The following is a 16857-nucleotide window of genomic DNA, read 5'->3' on the forward strand; positions in this document are numbered from 1 at the left end:
TGCACTGGCTCCACTGTGTGGCTGGATGCTTACAGGCCTCAGGTACAGTCCATCTCTGTGTCATCCACATCTGTCTCTGCAGCACAGAGGTCATCCAGGGCTGCCTCTGAGCCAGAAAGAGGAGGATTCTATGGGGAAAGCCTGAAGGTGCTGAGGACTGGGGGAGGTCCCACTTCTCCCCTGGCACCCGCAGGAACTAACCACTCCCTTCCACACCTGGGCCTTGCTCCTGCAACCACAGCAAGCAAAGTGATACAAAGGCTATGTAGACAGGGACGTTTCTGGAAAAACCAAGGCTCTGCCAACTCAACAGATCTGAGTAAAAGGCAGCCCAGTGTGCCCAGAGATGAACCAGAACAGGAAGACAATGCTGCTCCCCCCCCCCCCCCGTGTCAGAAAGGCTGAGACAGCCTTAGTCATGAGCTAAGTGGGAGCTGGGGTTCCCTGCCAGCTCACCTTCACAGTCTGTCACGTCCGGGAGCCCTCGGATCAGTGTGCTGACACCTGGCATCACCTGGTCATACTGATGCAGGACCTCCACGCAGTGCACAGTGAAGAGCTTGTCTTTTTGGGACAGGCTGTAGAGCAGCAGCACTGTGTCCCGTAGACAGCGCACTGTCCGCCTCTGATCGGTCCTTAGCGGCCCCTCTGCCCTCCGCACTGTCAGCCACTGTCTGTGTAGCATCACTGTGAGTGCTCTCACCGCCTGGGGTGGGGGTAGGGGACGACAGGTCAAGGGAACCAGCTTCCTGTGCACTAATAGCTACTCAGCTGGGCAGCACCTTTCCCAGCACCCCAGGTGAGGAGGGCTCTGAGTAATGGACACCAGGGTTGGGGCATGGAGTCCTTGTACAGGGTCACTTTCCCCACCCAGAGTTACCACATTGTCGGCCAGTGCCTGCCCCTGGCCCCTCACCTCCACGTTGCACTGGCAGCTGGAGCCAGTGACTGGGGAGGGGCTCTGCATACCAAGCTTGACCAGGAGCCATATCACCTAGAACAAGAGCAAGACTGTCACATCTCCAGTAGAAAGAGGCCGCAGTTATATCTGGGGCCTTCTCTGGCTTCTCCTGAAAGACCTCATCTGGACAAATGAGATTTGAAACTGGGATTGTGGGCTTTCCTAGGCCAGACTCTGAACCAACACTTGTGTCGGTTTACCAACAACCCACCTGCCTCCAGGTTGCTTTGGCTATCGGGTCTGAAACCCAGGATATCAGTCACCAGGCAGCCCTGCTAAGTTCCAGGACCACCTGGGATATACCTGTATCCTTTCTGTGCGGTGTGGAGTTCCCAAACTAAGTTCACCTCCTTAGGTTCTTGATAAACTCATCAAAATGCGTTAAAGCTCCTTTTCCCTCGGCCAGGAAGGATGAGGGAGGTCTGCATGCCCTGAGAGTGGAGTGAGGTGGGGTGGAGGCTGGGAGGTCCCAGCAGAGTCCTTTTTACCTCTTGTTCCAGCTGGAGCCACTGTCTTTCCGAGGCCACTTTGTCAGGCCTTGACGTGATGTACATGTACAGCAGCAGGAGGAGGCAGCCTTCTGAAAAGGATTTCCCATCATCACTCAGTAGGGTGCCCTCTTACCCAGACACCCTGTCCCTGCCACAGCCTGCAGCAGTCCAAACCTGCCCCGCCCTGCATTACCTGAGTGGGAGCAGACCTGAGGAGCAAGCTTCTCGTGATCCACCAGGAGGGATAGGAGCTTAACGGTCAGCAGCACACTGGGTAAGGGTGTCTCTGGGCTGAGGCACTGTGGCAGCACCCGGAACACACAATGGAACCTAAACCAAACAGGCCCACAGAAACATGACACTCCCAATTCTAACTCGGTTATTTACCCATACTTCATTAGAGGTAACCCACTGTCTGAGTTAATTTTAGCTTATAGTACCCTTACAGGTCAGAGGATTGCCTTATTGGGTTCCAAGGCTGTAAATCTTTATGGAAGTAGATGACCTCATCTTTCTACTGTGAAAAGACTGGTGGGTTTGAGCTGCCAACCTTTTGTTAACTGCGAATTGCTCAAACAATTAAACCGCCATGGCTCCTTAGAAAGCAGATTAAACCAAAAACCCATTGCCATTGTGTTGATTCTGACTTATAGGGACTGTATACAGGATTTCTGATACGAAATCTTGATGGTAGTAGACAGTCTCATCATTTTCAGAGCAGTTGGTGGATTTTCAGTTAATGGCCCAGTGCCTAACCCACAGCGCCAGCAGAGACTATGTTCATATAGACCTTGACTCATGCTGGCTCGATGACCACCAACCTTGCTATGAAACTTGTCTTGTGACAATATGGGTACTAATCTTCATCACAGGACTGCTGAGGCAGAGCTGACAGGATTCCCTAGACCTAAGATCCCAGGCTCTTTCTTGCTTCTGCCCCCAATTAGGGATGCAGGTCATGACTTGGTGTGAGGAATGTTCTGTGCCCACTTACTGAATGGCCAGGGCTTCTAACATGACACATGTGAACTTGGCTATGGCTGGACCCCTGTACCAGTCAGAGCTAGGATTTCTCCACTTGTCAGAAACCATCTCCCGTTGCCAAGTGTGAGAAGATACCTATCTCCTGTGGGTTTGTGGACTGGTTAGGGACTGCAGGCATACTCTCACCTAGATCACAAGGGCAAAGGGACAACTTTTACCAAGGACCCAAGACCCAAGGCAATCAATGCTGTTTGCTCACTGCACATAGCCTGGGGAACCATGAGGGAAGCCTGGGTGGGAATTCTTTGTCTGGCTTTCTGTGCATCCCTTTATAGATGATCTGTGGTGTTTAAGCACAGAGAACATTGCTAAATATGGATCAAGAATAGTCTCAGTATGTCACTAGAATATCCTTAGTACAGCACTATTTTGGATGAACTTTTAAAGAATAAATCTAGAGATCACAGAGAAACTAAAATGTTCTTCAGTTGCTAGCCAGGGAGTGTGGGGCTCTGACGGAGACTGAAATTTAACCTCTTTGTTACCAGATTTCACTGGGGGGCCCCTGAAACTTATCTTCAAGAAAACCCACCTGTACATGCAACACAGTAGTTTCCAACCTACTTTCTGATAAAACCATAACCTTTAAAAATAAAATAAAAGGGGGCTATAAAAAGTTAGTGGGAAAATGAAATTAAGATAATAGAATTTTTCCATGAACTTTTTGAAGTCCCTCATATTTGTTCAGAATCTCCTACTGTCCCAGGCCCCAGGGGACAACTCTGGACCCCTAGAGCTACCAGAGGGAATAAGACAAGGTTAAGAGGAGATGGTTTGCTTTAAAGCTTATGACTACTGAGGAATAGAAGATTCTGCAGTCTTCCAGGTATCTGGATGGCACCACACTGTTCTGAGCCTCCACAGCACTCCTGCCCTGAGCTTTCACTCCAAGGCAGACTGAAAGCTGCAGGTACTGGGGTTCAATTTAAGCATGTACAGCATAAAGGAATTCTGAAGATAACTGAGTGGAAGTGGTACAAGACAGTGATCCCTAAGGGCAATGGCTCAGGAGACCAACACCTGGCCTGAGAGCCACCTCCCCACCTGATGTGTTCCCTATGGAGCTTCAGACATTTCTCTCCTTTCACTCAACAAATGACTGAGTGCTCACACTGAGCTAGACTCTGTGCTACGTGAGAGGACACGGCTATGAAGGGATCACATGAACTGTGAGTGGTCAGGAGGCATCTGTAAGACCATGTGGCCTATAGTACACCTATTCGATGGCTTTTTTGGATATTCTGTGGACAAGCTTACTAGAAGTGGAATGTTGGTGTATATGCCAAAATAAATGGTAAAAATGTGCTTTCTGGAATTCATTTGTTTAACAAATATGAAGCAAGCAACCGGCTCCTATGAGTGGGGCCCCTGCCAGGAACACCTAGAGGATGGCACTGCCTCCTACTCTGTCGCTCACTCCACTCTGGACTCTGCCCAGCTCTGAGTGCCACCAAATAAACTATTCAGATAGAAACCAGGATCCAGAGGTGTTTTAGAAAATGGGAATGCTGAACTCAGAGACAAGACGACTTAAAGTGTGTTTAGCAGGTAGAGATTTCCACTGGCCTCTTAGTGGAGTTCTGAGGGGTGAATGGTGTTTACAGTTCCTACCAGTCTTGAGACACTGTAATGCTCAGTTAGGAATCTGGGAACTGCTCATTAGCTGGATTCACTCTAGTACCATTTCCAACAAATCTCAAGAGGAGCAAGCAATCTGACTCATGCCAGTAGTTGACACAATGACATGGACTCCCAGCAGGTCGGCTTGTGGGCTGTAGACCTTCCCTACTTTCTTTGCTTCCTTAGGGAATACACCAAACTTAACATGGCTGTGGCTGCGTGGCTGTCACCTTATCCATGCCCCAGGTTTAAAGGCCTCTTGGTTCAGCCTTTGTCTGTCCTGGGGTACAGGGCATTCTTTGTGGCCGCTAACAGTTTCCTTTTATCATATGTGCCTTCTGCTTACCTGCTGTACAGAGGCAGAATTAAATAAACTACTTCCATGGCTCTCCCAACACCTGGCCCCACATCTCATCACTTCGGTACTCCCTGAACTGAGTAGTGTAAACAAGTCAAGGATGTGAGCAAAGTTCAAGGGTCACAAGACAGACCTTCAGAAGTTTGGTAAGACTCACACAGTACCATGGCTCCCATGCTGCTTTATACCTGGGCAACAAGTCAAACGCAGCATTTTCTGCTAATTTCACCAAAACCTTAAGGCAGTGGCTCAGGATGCTGGCTTGAAGGTGACCTGTTGCTACAGAAGAGAAAGCCAACAAGTGAAGAAGCATCTTCACTAATGGATGCTGGTCTTGGTCATCAGCAGTCCTCTCTGGGGCTGAGGTCACTTCTCCAGGACCATGGCTGTGAACCAGGCCCTTGTTTTCTTCCCCAGACACAGTGTCAGTTCCTACTCCTGACAGTAGTAGGCAGACAACTGCTCTGCTGTGGCATACTAGGTGCTGAAGGATGCTAAGTGAAGCCACAGAGAAACCTTCCAGGTTGCAGAGTGAGTCCTCAGGGCAGGCCTCTCCTGCTGAGCTCACGCATGAGGAATGTGTTGGCGAGTCCCCAGGAAGTGCCAAATCCTGCAGAGCCTGGCAGTGTAAGCCGATGAAGAACTGTACAAGAGGGAGGAGATGAACAGCTCCAGGAAGCAGGCAGAGTGGAAAGGTCTTTCTGCCTCCCTCTGCTGGGTCTAGGTCGCATGAACCTTCACTCCTGGCAACCAGATTTAGTCCAGTGAATGCCAGGTTTTGTGCTTCTCTCAGGGCTGAGAAGGAAAATGACCCCTCGTGCAAACCTGTGGTCCTGAGGCCTGAAATCCCAGCCAAGATACTGGCAACAAACACAAAAGAAAAGAGACAAGTGTGGGATGGAGAGAAGACGAAGGGCCCCAAACAACCTCCCTGCCAAACTGGTCTCCCAGCCCAGCCCAGCCCACAGACCTCCCAGCTGGCCTGGGTCAGAAAGGGGCTTGCTTCCTGGCAACTCCTTTCCTTATGCTTACCTGCCAAACCCTGGTGGCTGTAAAAGAGTGCCAGTAGGAGCCTCAGAACTGCTCAGGAGGTGGCATAGACCTAGTGATGACCCTGGGATCAGAGGTTGCTTCAGAAGCAGGTTTATCAAAATGGAACCTGCAGAAAACAAGGTGATTCTAGAAGGTTCTGACAGGGAGCCTTTTTCTAGGGCCTCAGAAGGAAAATAGGGGGTTCCTTGGATGCCAATTATGAAGCCTTGGTGTTGCAGTAAATTAAGCATCAGGTTTATAGCAAGGTCAGCAACACAAACCCTCTGGCCACTCCTTGGGGAAAAAGATGAAGCAGTCGGCTCCCATGGAGATCTACAGTCTCAGAAACCCTATGGAGCAGGTCTTTTCTGTCTTAGAGGGTCACTGTGAGTTGGAATCAACTCAATGGCAGTGGGTTTTAAGATGCCAACTACCACCTAAGCTAAGGACCCACTGAAACACCTGAAGGCTCTGGGACACACCTGCTCTTGAAACACACCCTTAAATAGTTTTCTGCTTAGGTCACAGATTACCAGTCCTCTTGACTCTCTGCATGAGTGCCTGGCACTGGTTTTCAGCATCCCAGTCAGGTCCTCAGATGATGCTACTGTGGAACCAGCCTTTGTAGCTGACAATCAGAGTCATGCAGCTGGAGCAGGGATTCTGGTACCTTGAGTGTCTGATCTCTGCATCCAGCTGTCAACATGGATTTTCTGGGCCTCTTGATTTAGGGATTCACCTCCCAGACTATGGGTCTTATTTTCTGGAACTAGATAAAATGTGAATCAAAACTTGAGCATAAAAGCACAGACTTCTTAGAGACCCTTTACATGTAATACACTGAAAACAAAGTTAAATTGATCTACTTCTTCAACCCTGGATCAAAAACAAGTGCCAAAACAGCTCAAGAAGCCTCACATATTCAAGTTAAATAGAAATTTGCATATAGGTAAAGAAAATTATTTGCCCCACTCTAAAATGAGGCAATAAGACAACTGTGCCGTCCTTACAATTGTTTCTGCCACGGTGTCAATCCATTCTGTTGAAGGGCTTCCTCTTTTTTGCTGACCCTCCACTTAACCAAGCATGAAGCTAAGGACTGATCCCTCCTGACAACATGCCCAAAGAATGAGAGGCAAAGGCTCATCTAAGGAGCATTCTGATGTACTTCTTCCAAGACAGATTTGTTTGTTCTGCTGGCAGTCCATGGCACTTGTGATATTCTTCATCCAAACCAAATTCAAAAGCATTGATTCTTCTCTGATCTTCCTTATTCATCGTACAACTTCCACATGCATATGAAGTAACTGAAAACACTATGGCTTGGGTCAGGCGCACTTTCATCCTCAAACTGACATCTTTGTTCTTAAACAGTTTCAAACAGTCTTTTGCAGCCAATTTGCTTAATGCAATACATAGTATGGTACTTATTAGTGTGTGCCAGCCACTGCTCTAAGAGTTTTATATATATTAGTTCATTTGTTTTTCACAGAGGTGCAATCATCAGCCTTATTTTACTGAGGTACAGATGTTAAAGGACTTGCCACAAGTCACACAAGCCAGTAAATGGTGTGACTGGGACTTACATTCAGGCTGCTGGGCTCTACTTGCCTGTGAAATTACCCAACACTGCTTCTTTAATTACTAGATGTCAAAAATGGGAATGGGCTTCAGTTTCTCAGAGGTGATGAAACAGCCAGTGATTTAAAAATGAGAGAGAGAGGCAATGTATCTGGAAATTGGCAGAGCACAGTCTCAGTGTGAAAATCTACTTTGTCTAAAAAGCAGCAGCATTCCCTCAGTGTGGACTGAGTTATACAGACTGGAGGCTGAAAAGAGCATACGTCCTTGAATACAAGCTGTGTTTCTAGCCTGGTCAGTGGATACCGACTGTGGAAGTTTAAAAATAAACCTGCAAATTCTTTGATAAACTGCCCTTCAATAGATGCAGTCTAGTTTCATTTCTCTTGATTGTGGCACAGACAGAGTGACTCAATTCTAACAACAACAACAACAACAACAAAAAAGTATCAGAAATGATGCTATGTGACTTCTGGGGCCAGCGCCTAAAAAAGCTAACTTTCATCTGGCTCTTTCTCTGGATTTGCTCGTTCTAAAGGAAGCCTTCCACCATATTATAGGACATTCAAGTAGCCCTGTGGAGGGGCCCAGGAGTTGAGAGAATCCATGGGAGTGAGTCATCTTGAAAACCAATTTGCCAGCCCCACTGAAGTCCGCTGAGTTCAGCCATAGCAGAGACAAGCAAGCCATCCCCACTATACTCTGTTAGAATTGCTGACCCACAGAAATGGAGAGATCATAATTACTGTGGTTTTAAGCTACAGATTAGAGTAATCTGTTACACAGCAATAAATATACTGACTTACCCTCTCTGCCCACCAGAGACTTGGACCCTGGCTCTGTCTGGCAAGGATGAGGAAGGGACATATTAGCACTAAAAGACTCCTTTGTAGGGAAAGATGTTTTTCCAAACTGTGGAGAGCATGCTTCTGGCTTTATAACCATGGATGGACATTTCCTAGGACTGGAAAAAGTTAACTGTGAAAGCAAAGTAATGATTCTGCTAGAACCACTTAAAATACCTAGTTATACAACCTATGATAACAAGCTTTTAACCTTCTCATGTCTGTCTTTTGGCCAAAGGTTTTGACCTTTTATATAGGTGTCATTTTTTGTCAAGATAGCAGTACACAATTCAAGGCATTCTGATTTAAATTATTGGAAAAGCCTTTCATTTATTTTTCTATTCCTCTAATCAACCCCAAAATATTAGCCATAATTCCTACTACTATTTCTAACTTCACAAAACATCATGTTGATATGGAATAACCTCTTTTTCGTAGTCAAGGACTGAATCCAAAAACTTCAAAAGAAAGATCAGAAAATGTGTTGTCAAAGCAGAATAGGTGTGGTGTGGGAAGAATAGATTAAAAAAAAAGAAAAAAGAAAAAAAGGTGTGTTATATTTTGCAACTTGAGAACTGAGCAAATTCCTCAGCGTCACAGTCTTTACGGTAGAAAGGCAGTTTTAATTCTCTACTCTGGAGTTTCCTACAATGCAAACTTGTTGTTAAGTGCTATCGAGTCCGTTCTGACTCATAGTGAATCTGTGTAGGGTTCCCAAGGAGCGACAGGTGAGTCTAAACCACTTACTTTGCAGTCCAGTGCTTATCCTATGGTAAGCCACACCAAGGATTCCACTGAATGTAAATGCTAAGGCTTTTCTGTTAGTGATGTGTGAAGAGATGAGGGTTGGCCCCCTTCAGCTCTTGAGTTGTACACAGACTGTGCATAAGTAGAAGTCCTAGTATGGCTTATCCTAGTAGTAGGATAAGCATGGGACTTGCTACCCTCAAGGTTAGTGGTTCAAACCCATCAGTCACTCCTCAGAAACTCTACATGGGGTAACTTGTGAGTAGGAACCAACTCAAAGACACTTAACAACAACATACACAAGAATTCAATTTTACATCCTGCTCATCATGAGCAAAGGCTTACCCGGTGACAGCAGAATGTCCAGGACCAGAGAGAGATGCCTTGAACATACGTTCACATTTTAAGGGGACAATGACCATGTGCTAGATTTCTCTAGCAGCTGACCACAGAAGGCAGGCCACAATAATGAGTTGACCACATCTAACAGCAAAGGCATGGGTTCTTGGACAAAGGTCCCAGGGTGGCAACTGAGAAAAAACATTCCAAGTAGCTGATATTGAAATGCATTTGTGCTTGAGGTAAACATTTCCAACTTGTTTTAGTTTAGTGCAGATAATTCCAAGGAGCTGTGTTTATTTAGTCCCATCCACAGGAATCATTTACTGAGTGCTGGACCTTTATGAAAGCCCCACACCATTTAAACTTCATCCAAACTGCCTTTGAGTCCTTCAGGGAAGAGGATCCCTGCCCAGGTGGCAGAAGTTCTAGCCTTCATTCAGGACTATTAGTCTGCTTCTTAAGCAATACAAAACTGAACTCTCCCTCCAGCACCATCCTTACCTGATGTAGGGAATGGTGGGAGCAGCCAGTTTATTTGCACGTTCACTGCTTTGAAGCTTCGTTCTTAATTCATTCATCTCTGCATCTTTAAACTGGAGTTCTGACTGCAATGACTGGAGCTGGAAGGCAAAAGAAACATACATACTTGTAGTGGTCCTCTTACATATACAAAAGTATCTTTGGGCTTCAAAGCTAATAAAGAAAGAAAAATAAAGGAAACTAAGTATGAAGGTCTACTGTAATAGGAATGCCCAACTTCAGTCTTGTTTCTGAAAGATAGCAGAGCACTTTAGAAAGATATTTTAATCTAAACTATTGTGAGGAAACCTTGTGAGGGTTAAAATACCAGCCCCACTATCTACTTTGTCGTTATTGTTAAATGCCTCTCTAAATTTCAGGTAGCATAAACATATCTGTCTTCATCACGGAGTCCTGGTATGACTTAATGCACTGGACTGCAAGGTTGGCAGTTCAAACTCACTGGTAGCGTAGTGGTTACGAATCGGGCTGCGAACCTTAAGGTCAGCGGTTCGAAACTACCAGCCGCTCCGTGGGAGAAAGATGAGGCTTTCTACTCCCGTAAGGATTTACACCCTCGGAAACCCTGTACAGGGTCGCTATGGGTCGGTACCGACTCGACGGCACTTAACAACAACAGCCGCTCCTCGGAAACCCTATATAGGGTCGCTATGAGAACTGATTTGACAGCACTTAACATCTTCATCATGGTTAGGGGTTGAATAATAATATATATAAAAAACACCCAGTACAGAGCTAAGAGCCCTGGTGGCACAGAGGGTTAAGCATTGGGCTGCTAACCACAGGTCAGTGATTCAAACCCACTTGTTATTCTGAGAAAGATGTGGCTTTCTGCTCCCTTTACAAAAGTCTCAGAAACTCTGCTCTGCTCTCTAGGGTCTCTATGAGTTGGAAATTACTCAATGACAGTAGTTTGTTTTTTGAGTCAGCATAGAATTTGGTGAGGTACTTATCTCAACAGTTAACAGATATACCTTTTGGTAAATGTGTTGTTGTTATTGTTAGATGTCATCAAGTCAGTTAATTCATAGTGACCCTGTATAGGGTTTCCGAGGAGCAGCTGGTGGGGTTGAACCATCAACTGTACAGTTAGCAGCCCAGTGCTTATCCTACAGTGCCACACCAGGACTCCTTAGTGGATATTGTTAAGTGCTGCTGAGTCATTTCTGACTCATAGAAATGCTGTATAGGGTTTCTGAGAAGCAACTGGTGAGATTGAACTGCTGACCTTGGAGTTCACACTGACTTTTTTTTGGTCCATTGCTTATCCTACAGCGCACCACAGTAGTGGTGTACCATTCCAGGTCTTCTTACCAAGTCTGGGGGCAGAGTATTTGGAATACTTTATCCAACACCCTGTGTGGTATGGGAGACCTGATGCTTTGGCCTACTATAGCCAATGGTAACTGCCATCATTCACTAAGCACACTCCATGCCAGGCACAGCACCAGACACAGTAAGTATAAGAGCTTTTATTCTCTCAACAGATCTCTGTTAGTTCCAGGAACCAGTAAAGAAAATGAACCAGGGAGTTGAAATCATTAGCTGAGATCACCACTTGTACTTGAAGATGATTCAAATTCTGGTTTGTCTGACTGCAAATTCCTGGGGTCTTCATCACTTACATGGAAAATCAATTACTGTTATTAGGGCCAGACACAAGTCAATGCTTATGTAAAGTTTATTAAGTTTTCTGAATAAAGTTAACAGCAAACTAAGACTTCTTGAGACACAGACATACTTGATACCTACTATTTTTCTTCTCAGACCACCACCTGCATCCTACTGAGCAACACTCAATTTCCTACATCTGACTATGTGAACTGAGTGAGAGTTGCCATCTTTATGGTTACAGAGAGTGGTCCAAGGGCAGGTAACTGACATAGTAGACTGATCAGAGCTTTCCCCAGAATTTTAAAACCTACCACAAGGGTAAAGCCTATCTATAGTGTAGAGAACAAAGGTGAGTCATTCAAAGTCCTACCACAATTGTGCTTTTCTCAGACTTGATTGTGGATGTTAATGTATTTCTTTTGGGCTTAACTTAGCTCAACTGAGTCCCTGATCTACCAAAGGAGTCCTAACTTAAACCTACTTCTCAAAATCATAAGCTGGCAATTTACTTTTGCGAAGACCAGCTGCCAAAGCAAATCATAGTTTCATCTCAGTCCTTTCCCAAACCACATATAGAACCTGGAAGAAAAGTGCATGGCAAGTTGCTGATAGCACAAAGAACTTAAACAATTGATGAATGAAATTTCCCTGGAAAACTTACAGCCAACTTTGGTTATTGCTTCTAAAGGAATTCAGTGAGCACGCAAAGCAAAACAAATATTCTGGGTCACCTTTTTGGAGAATTCCTTTTCTTTCTCATTCAGTGCTTGAGCTTTTTCTTGCTCAAGAAGGAAATGCGATCTCTTCTGTTCCTCTATAATGGATTCTGTTTGATGCAATGAGTCTCGCAAAATTTTAATCTCTCCATTTTTAATGAGGGCATCTTCTTCCATTGCTTTCAGCTGTAAATCCCAAATCAATCTTGTGAAAAATGTAAGGGAAAGTTACACACGTACTTATTTTAACATGCAAGGAGTTCCTAGGTGGTGCAGATGGTTGAAGTGTTGCATTCAGTTGCCAACCGAAAGGTCGGCGGTTGGAGTCCACCTAGCAGTAGACTCCTCAGTAGACAGGTCAGGTGGTCTGCTTCTAAAAAGGCAGCTAGTAACCCATGGAGCACAGATCTGCTCTGACATACAAGGGGTTCCTACAACTTAGAATCAACTTGACAGTAACTGGTTTCAGTTTTGGGTTTTTTTTTTAACATGTAGCTGAGGAGAGGGAGAAAGCACAGAAAAATGTCCTACAAATCAATGAGTGTTCAAAATATATCTGTTTCAACCAGACTTCACCATGGTCTGCTAAATTTGCTTATGGGACTGCTGATACTCAACAGGACAGCTCTGGCTTACACACACACACATATTCTTTTGGCTCTGAGAAACTATCTGGACCACATACGTCACAGAATTTAAATACCTCATTATGAGGGGGGTTTCAAAAAGTTCATGGAAAAATGGAATCAATAGATAATAGAATTTTCCCATGACTGTTTTGAAGCCCCCTCCTATATTTCTGGTTTCCCTAGAGACCTAGAGAAAAGTGATCATATATGAAGGTGACTGCTTTCTTGTAAAGCTACTAATGAAAACAGCAACCACTATGATGCTGTACTCATCATATAAAGATATATGCTATCAATTTATCTCACTGCAGTAAGAGAAAGTTTGCTTATCTTTTTGGAAGTAGTATACAGTGTTTCCTTTCTTGTCTTGGCTGGTAGGAATCTAAGGATTTAGTTTATTTCACTCTAAATCGTCTGGCCTTCTTTTCCTAGCTTTCTCTCATTTCATCCTTTAGTTGATGACTATGGCCCTTTTATATGTTTTATTGTATGGTGCTTTATAATGTATGAATAAGTGAATGAATTGGCTAGAGTAAGGGTATGTCAAAATCACTTACCTTTTCTTTAAGTTCTTTGTATTGTGCCTGAAGTACCTCTAATTCAAAATTATCTTTAACTGGCACACTTTCTTTGATTTTTCCTGCAGGATTTTTATTTTTTGACATATCGTCTATTCTGGGGACCTTATGAACACCTGTAAAAAACAGTTCTCATGTACATGTCAGGACCCAACACTACCCCACTTTTGCCAGACAATGCTGAAAAGAATCACTCTTAGAAACAAATTATAGAAATATTAGTTGATATAGGTGTTTTTCATTCTTAGCACATCATTCAAACTCACATGATACTTACAAATAATCACACAAACAGATGTAAAATATAACTGATAGGAGCTGCCGAAGAGAACAAACTCGAGAGAACCTTTAATGGGAGGATCTGACTCAAATGAAATGATTGCCATGGCTTCTAAGGACACAATGACCGACTGAGAGCTAAAGAACAAGCAGGACTTAACCCAGTGTCTTACTTTCCTTGTGCTGCCATACCAGCAACACAGATACGGGTAGGTGGCTTTAAAGAAATCAGTTGTGGAGGCTAGAATTCCAAATCAGGGCATCAATTCTAGGAGAGGAGCCTTCCTTGTTGGTAGCCTAGGTGTTCATTGGCTTGCAGATGATTCCTCACCTGGTGTCTTTTCCCTGTTGTGACTGTGTGTATTTGGCTCTGTTTATAAAATACCACTCAGAGGTTTTAGGCTTAGGACTCACTCAACTCTGGTATGACATCGTTATTTAACAAAAAGAAAACCCTTCTTTGCAAACAAGCTCATATTTACAGATGTAAGGGTTAAGGCTTCAAAGTCACTTTTCCTACACTACATGACTGTGGATGGGGAATGGATGCATGGGAAGAACACCCAATGTATAAGAAACAGCAATGTGCAAAGGGACTGTGCAATGAGGAAGCAGAGAAAATACTAAGGCTAAAGGTAGGTTGGGGCCCTGGTGTGGCACTGAAGGATCAGCATTGGACTGAAAAGTCAACAGTTCAACCTCTCACCAGCCACTCCTCAGAAACCCCACTTGACGGCACTTAACAACAAAGGAAGGTCAGTATGGCTGGAACCCAGAGAGTGCATGGAGGACTGGAGTATTGTCGGGCTTGGCAGGTCAGGTTAAGGATTTTGGTCTTGAATCTAGAAGGAGCGAGAAGTCATCAAAGGGCTTTCAGCAGGGATGTTGTGTGAGTGCAGACGTATATGCAACTGTGTTAGACACAGCCAGATCTGTTTTGGAAAGATTAGTCTGGCTGTGGTGTGAAGTTATGACTTGCAGGAAAAGGGGGGTGTTTAGCCAACTGCTCTCCTAGGGAGAGATGATAGAAAGGGTGGGATGGTAGGAAGCAGTTAAGAGTCCAAAGATGGATTTAGTAAATAAAGGTAATAGGATAGGGAAAGGAACTAGGAGGGTTGAGCCACCTTGCATGACTCAATGAAGCGTGGTGCCAGTAATTTCACGTGGAACATTTTGTCACTGAACGTTTCCTCAATGTTTGCTTTGCCAGGTACTGTGTGAGTGGAGTTTAAGAAGCCCGTGAGACATCCAGTAGAGATGCAAGGTGCCCTTCAAGCCCCTCTCTTCCTGGGAGCCCTGCAAGACTTCCCTCATTCCCCAGTTACAATGCAAGCTCCACGAGGAACGGGTCTTTGACCTTTATTCATTGCTGGGACCACTGCAGTCCCTAATATTTGGACTCCTAGCACAATCCTCTCTCCTCTGCCAGAGACCAACGAGAGACAGTGGACTTTTTAAGAGCCAAAGCTTTCCAAACCTGCCCAAAAGAATGGGCGGGTTGGTAGTAACGGTTCTGGTTTTCTCTATTTAAAATCAGCTGTTTTGACATTCCTGACACAGTTCTCCTTTAAATGAAAGGATATTTTGGAAGACAAGCTCTGCTTAAATCGGGGTTTTCCTATTTTTTAAAAAAGTGAATTAACAGTATGGGAGCAAGAGACCCCGGCTGGGCTGCAGTCGCCATAGGTTCTGATGGCGCGGTCATCAGGGGTTGTCACTACCCAGAGGGGAAAAGGCCCCGAGGAGCACTCACTGAAGGCGTCCCGAGTCGTGGCCGGGCATTGGCTCAGGGCCTGTGACGCAAGGATGTCGAGCTCTTCCAGGTCGTCGGCGGTGAAATCCCCATGCTCGCCGAATGGATCTTCGGTCTCCGGGGCGGCGGCAGGAAAGCCCCGGGCCCGCTTGTTCGGGGGGTGCCCGGCGCCAGGCGGTGGCCCAGGACCAGGCGCCGGGGGCCCGCTCCTCCTCCTGCTGCCCGGCATGAGGGTTCCAGCCATGCTTCCCGCCGGCCCAGAGTCTCCGAGGATCCGCAACCTGCCAGTTGTCCGAGAGGCTGGGAGGCGGGGCTGCTGAGCCAACCGCTCGCGCGCCTCAGTTCGCCTCAGCCGCTGACGCCCCGCCCCCGAGACCATAGGCCAATTAGCTGCCAGCTAACGGACGCGAAAGAATGACAGCATTTTAGCGCGCCGCTGCGCTCAGCCGAGTCCCAGCCCCTCCTAGTCATGGCCCGCCTTCTTCAAGTAGCCTTGGTCCTTCTAACTAGTTCACGCCCTTCCCCTTCTAGCCCAGTGTCTCCGGAAGCGTACAGTCCAGCACCAGGGAGGTAGGTCTACCGCAAGGACCAGGGGCAGCACGACCCCAGTTAAATGCGATGCAGGTGCAAGGCACACCAGCCCCTACTCGGAAAGCGCTAAGCTCCCGCCCTGGTACCCCATGGGGTCTACGGAAGCGGAAGAGGAGTTCGCCTTGATTTTCATGTGTGCTTATGAATCGAGGCTGGCAGCATGTCTAGTCTATGTACCTTGCTGTCCTCCTGCTAGACTCACCCAGGGACCGTTTTAGGAATGAGGGTGGGAGAGCGAGATTAGGCGAGGAGCAAGAATAGAGCTGTTGTGAAGACAGGAACTGTTTAAAATGTGCGCAGTTGAAGTAGGTCTGGAGAGAGGCTCTAAGAAGTGGTGATGCTGAGAAGGGTGTGTCTGTTAGGGAGTGAAAACTGCTCAGGTTAACATTTGTACCTTCATTCCTCTGGGATGGATAGAGGATTTTTTTTTGACCCCCAAACATGGTCTTCTATAGATGAAGATCTATAGATGAACGAGGCTCTTAAGATCAAGGAAGGCTCCTTGTAAGTGGCACCTGGGGCTAACCTACAGGATGTTTGTTGTTAAGTGCCGAGGAGTCGGTTCCGACTCATAGCGACCCTGTGCAGGGTTTCCGAGGCTGTAAATCTTTACGGGACCAGAAAGCCTCATCTTTCTCCTGCGGAACAGCTGGTAGTTTCGAACTGCTGACCTTGCGGTTCACAGCCCAATTCGTAACCACTATGCTATACCAGAGCTCCTACAGGATGATTAAGAGCTAGATAAAGGTTTCAGTTAGGTGCTATCTAGTCAGTACCGACTCTTAGCAACTTTATGCACAGCAGAACGAAACACTCCCTGATCCTGGGCCAATCTCACTGTTGTTGCCAGGCATCAATGCTGCCACTTGGCCAACCCATCTTGTTGTGTGTCATCCTCTTTTTCCCTGACCCTCCACCTTACCAAACATGATTTCCTTCTCCAGCGACTGGTCCCTCCTGACAATGTGTCCAAAGTATGAGAGACAAAGTTTGGTCATCCTGGCCTCCAAGGAGCACTTCATTTGCACTTCTTCCAACACAGATGTATTGGTTCTTTTGGCAGCCCATGACACTTTCAATATTCTCCTCTAACACCATAACTCAAAAGCATCAGTTCTTTTAGTCTTCCTTATTCA

General features: G+C 45.9%; 1 protein-coding gene across 1 annotated transcript; it reads right to left on the bottom strand.

The window, feature by feature from the left end:
- Positions 1 to 38: 38 nt before the first annotated feature.
- ATRIP (ATR interacting protein) lies at positions 39 to 15374 on the bottom strand. Its single transcript, XM_006873662.1, has 13 exons — positions 15131 to 15374; positions 13078 to 13214; positions 11907 to 12077; positions 9523 to 9641; positions 7894 to 8051; positions 6177 to 6275; positions 5507 to 5633; positions 4663 to 5334; positions 1646 to 1782; positions 1450 to 1541; positions 917 to 994; positions 457 to 706; positions 39 to 106 (listed from the first exon to the last, which is right to left on the bottom strand). The coding sequence occupies exons 1-13, from the start codon at positions 15372 to 15374 to the stop codon at positions 39 to 41; spliced, it is 2352 nt and encodes a 783-aa protein (XP_006873724.1).
- Positions 15375 to 16857: the final 1483 nt, after the last annotated feature.

Source organism: Chrysochloris asiatica, unplaced genomic scaffold (assembly GCF_000296735.1).
Source record: "Chrysochloris asiatica unplaced genomic scaffold, ChrAsi1.0 scaffold00246, whole genome shotgun sequence".
NCBI lineage: Eukaryota > Metazoa > Chordata > Mammalia > Afrosoricida > Chrysochloridae > Chrysochloris > Chrysochloris asiatica.

Bases quoted from the DNA above. Each gene is read 5' to 3' on its own strand.
- ATRIP (XM_006873662.1), bottom strand. From the start codon at position 15,374: ATGGCTGGAACCCTCATGCCGGGCAGCAGGAGGAGGAGCGGGCCCCCG. The intron at 12,078-13,077 runs GTAAGTGATTTT...TGGGATTTACAG, and splicing joins ACAAAGAACTTAAAGAAAAG to CTGAAAGCAATGGAAGAAGA. The intron at 9,642-11,906 runs GTGACCCAGAAT...TTTGCCTTCCAG, and splicing joins AAAAGGAATTCTCCAAAAAG to CTCCAGTCATTGCAGTCAGA.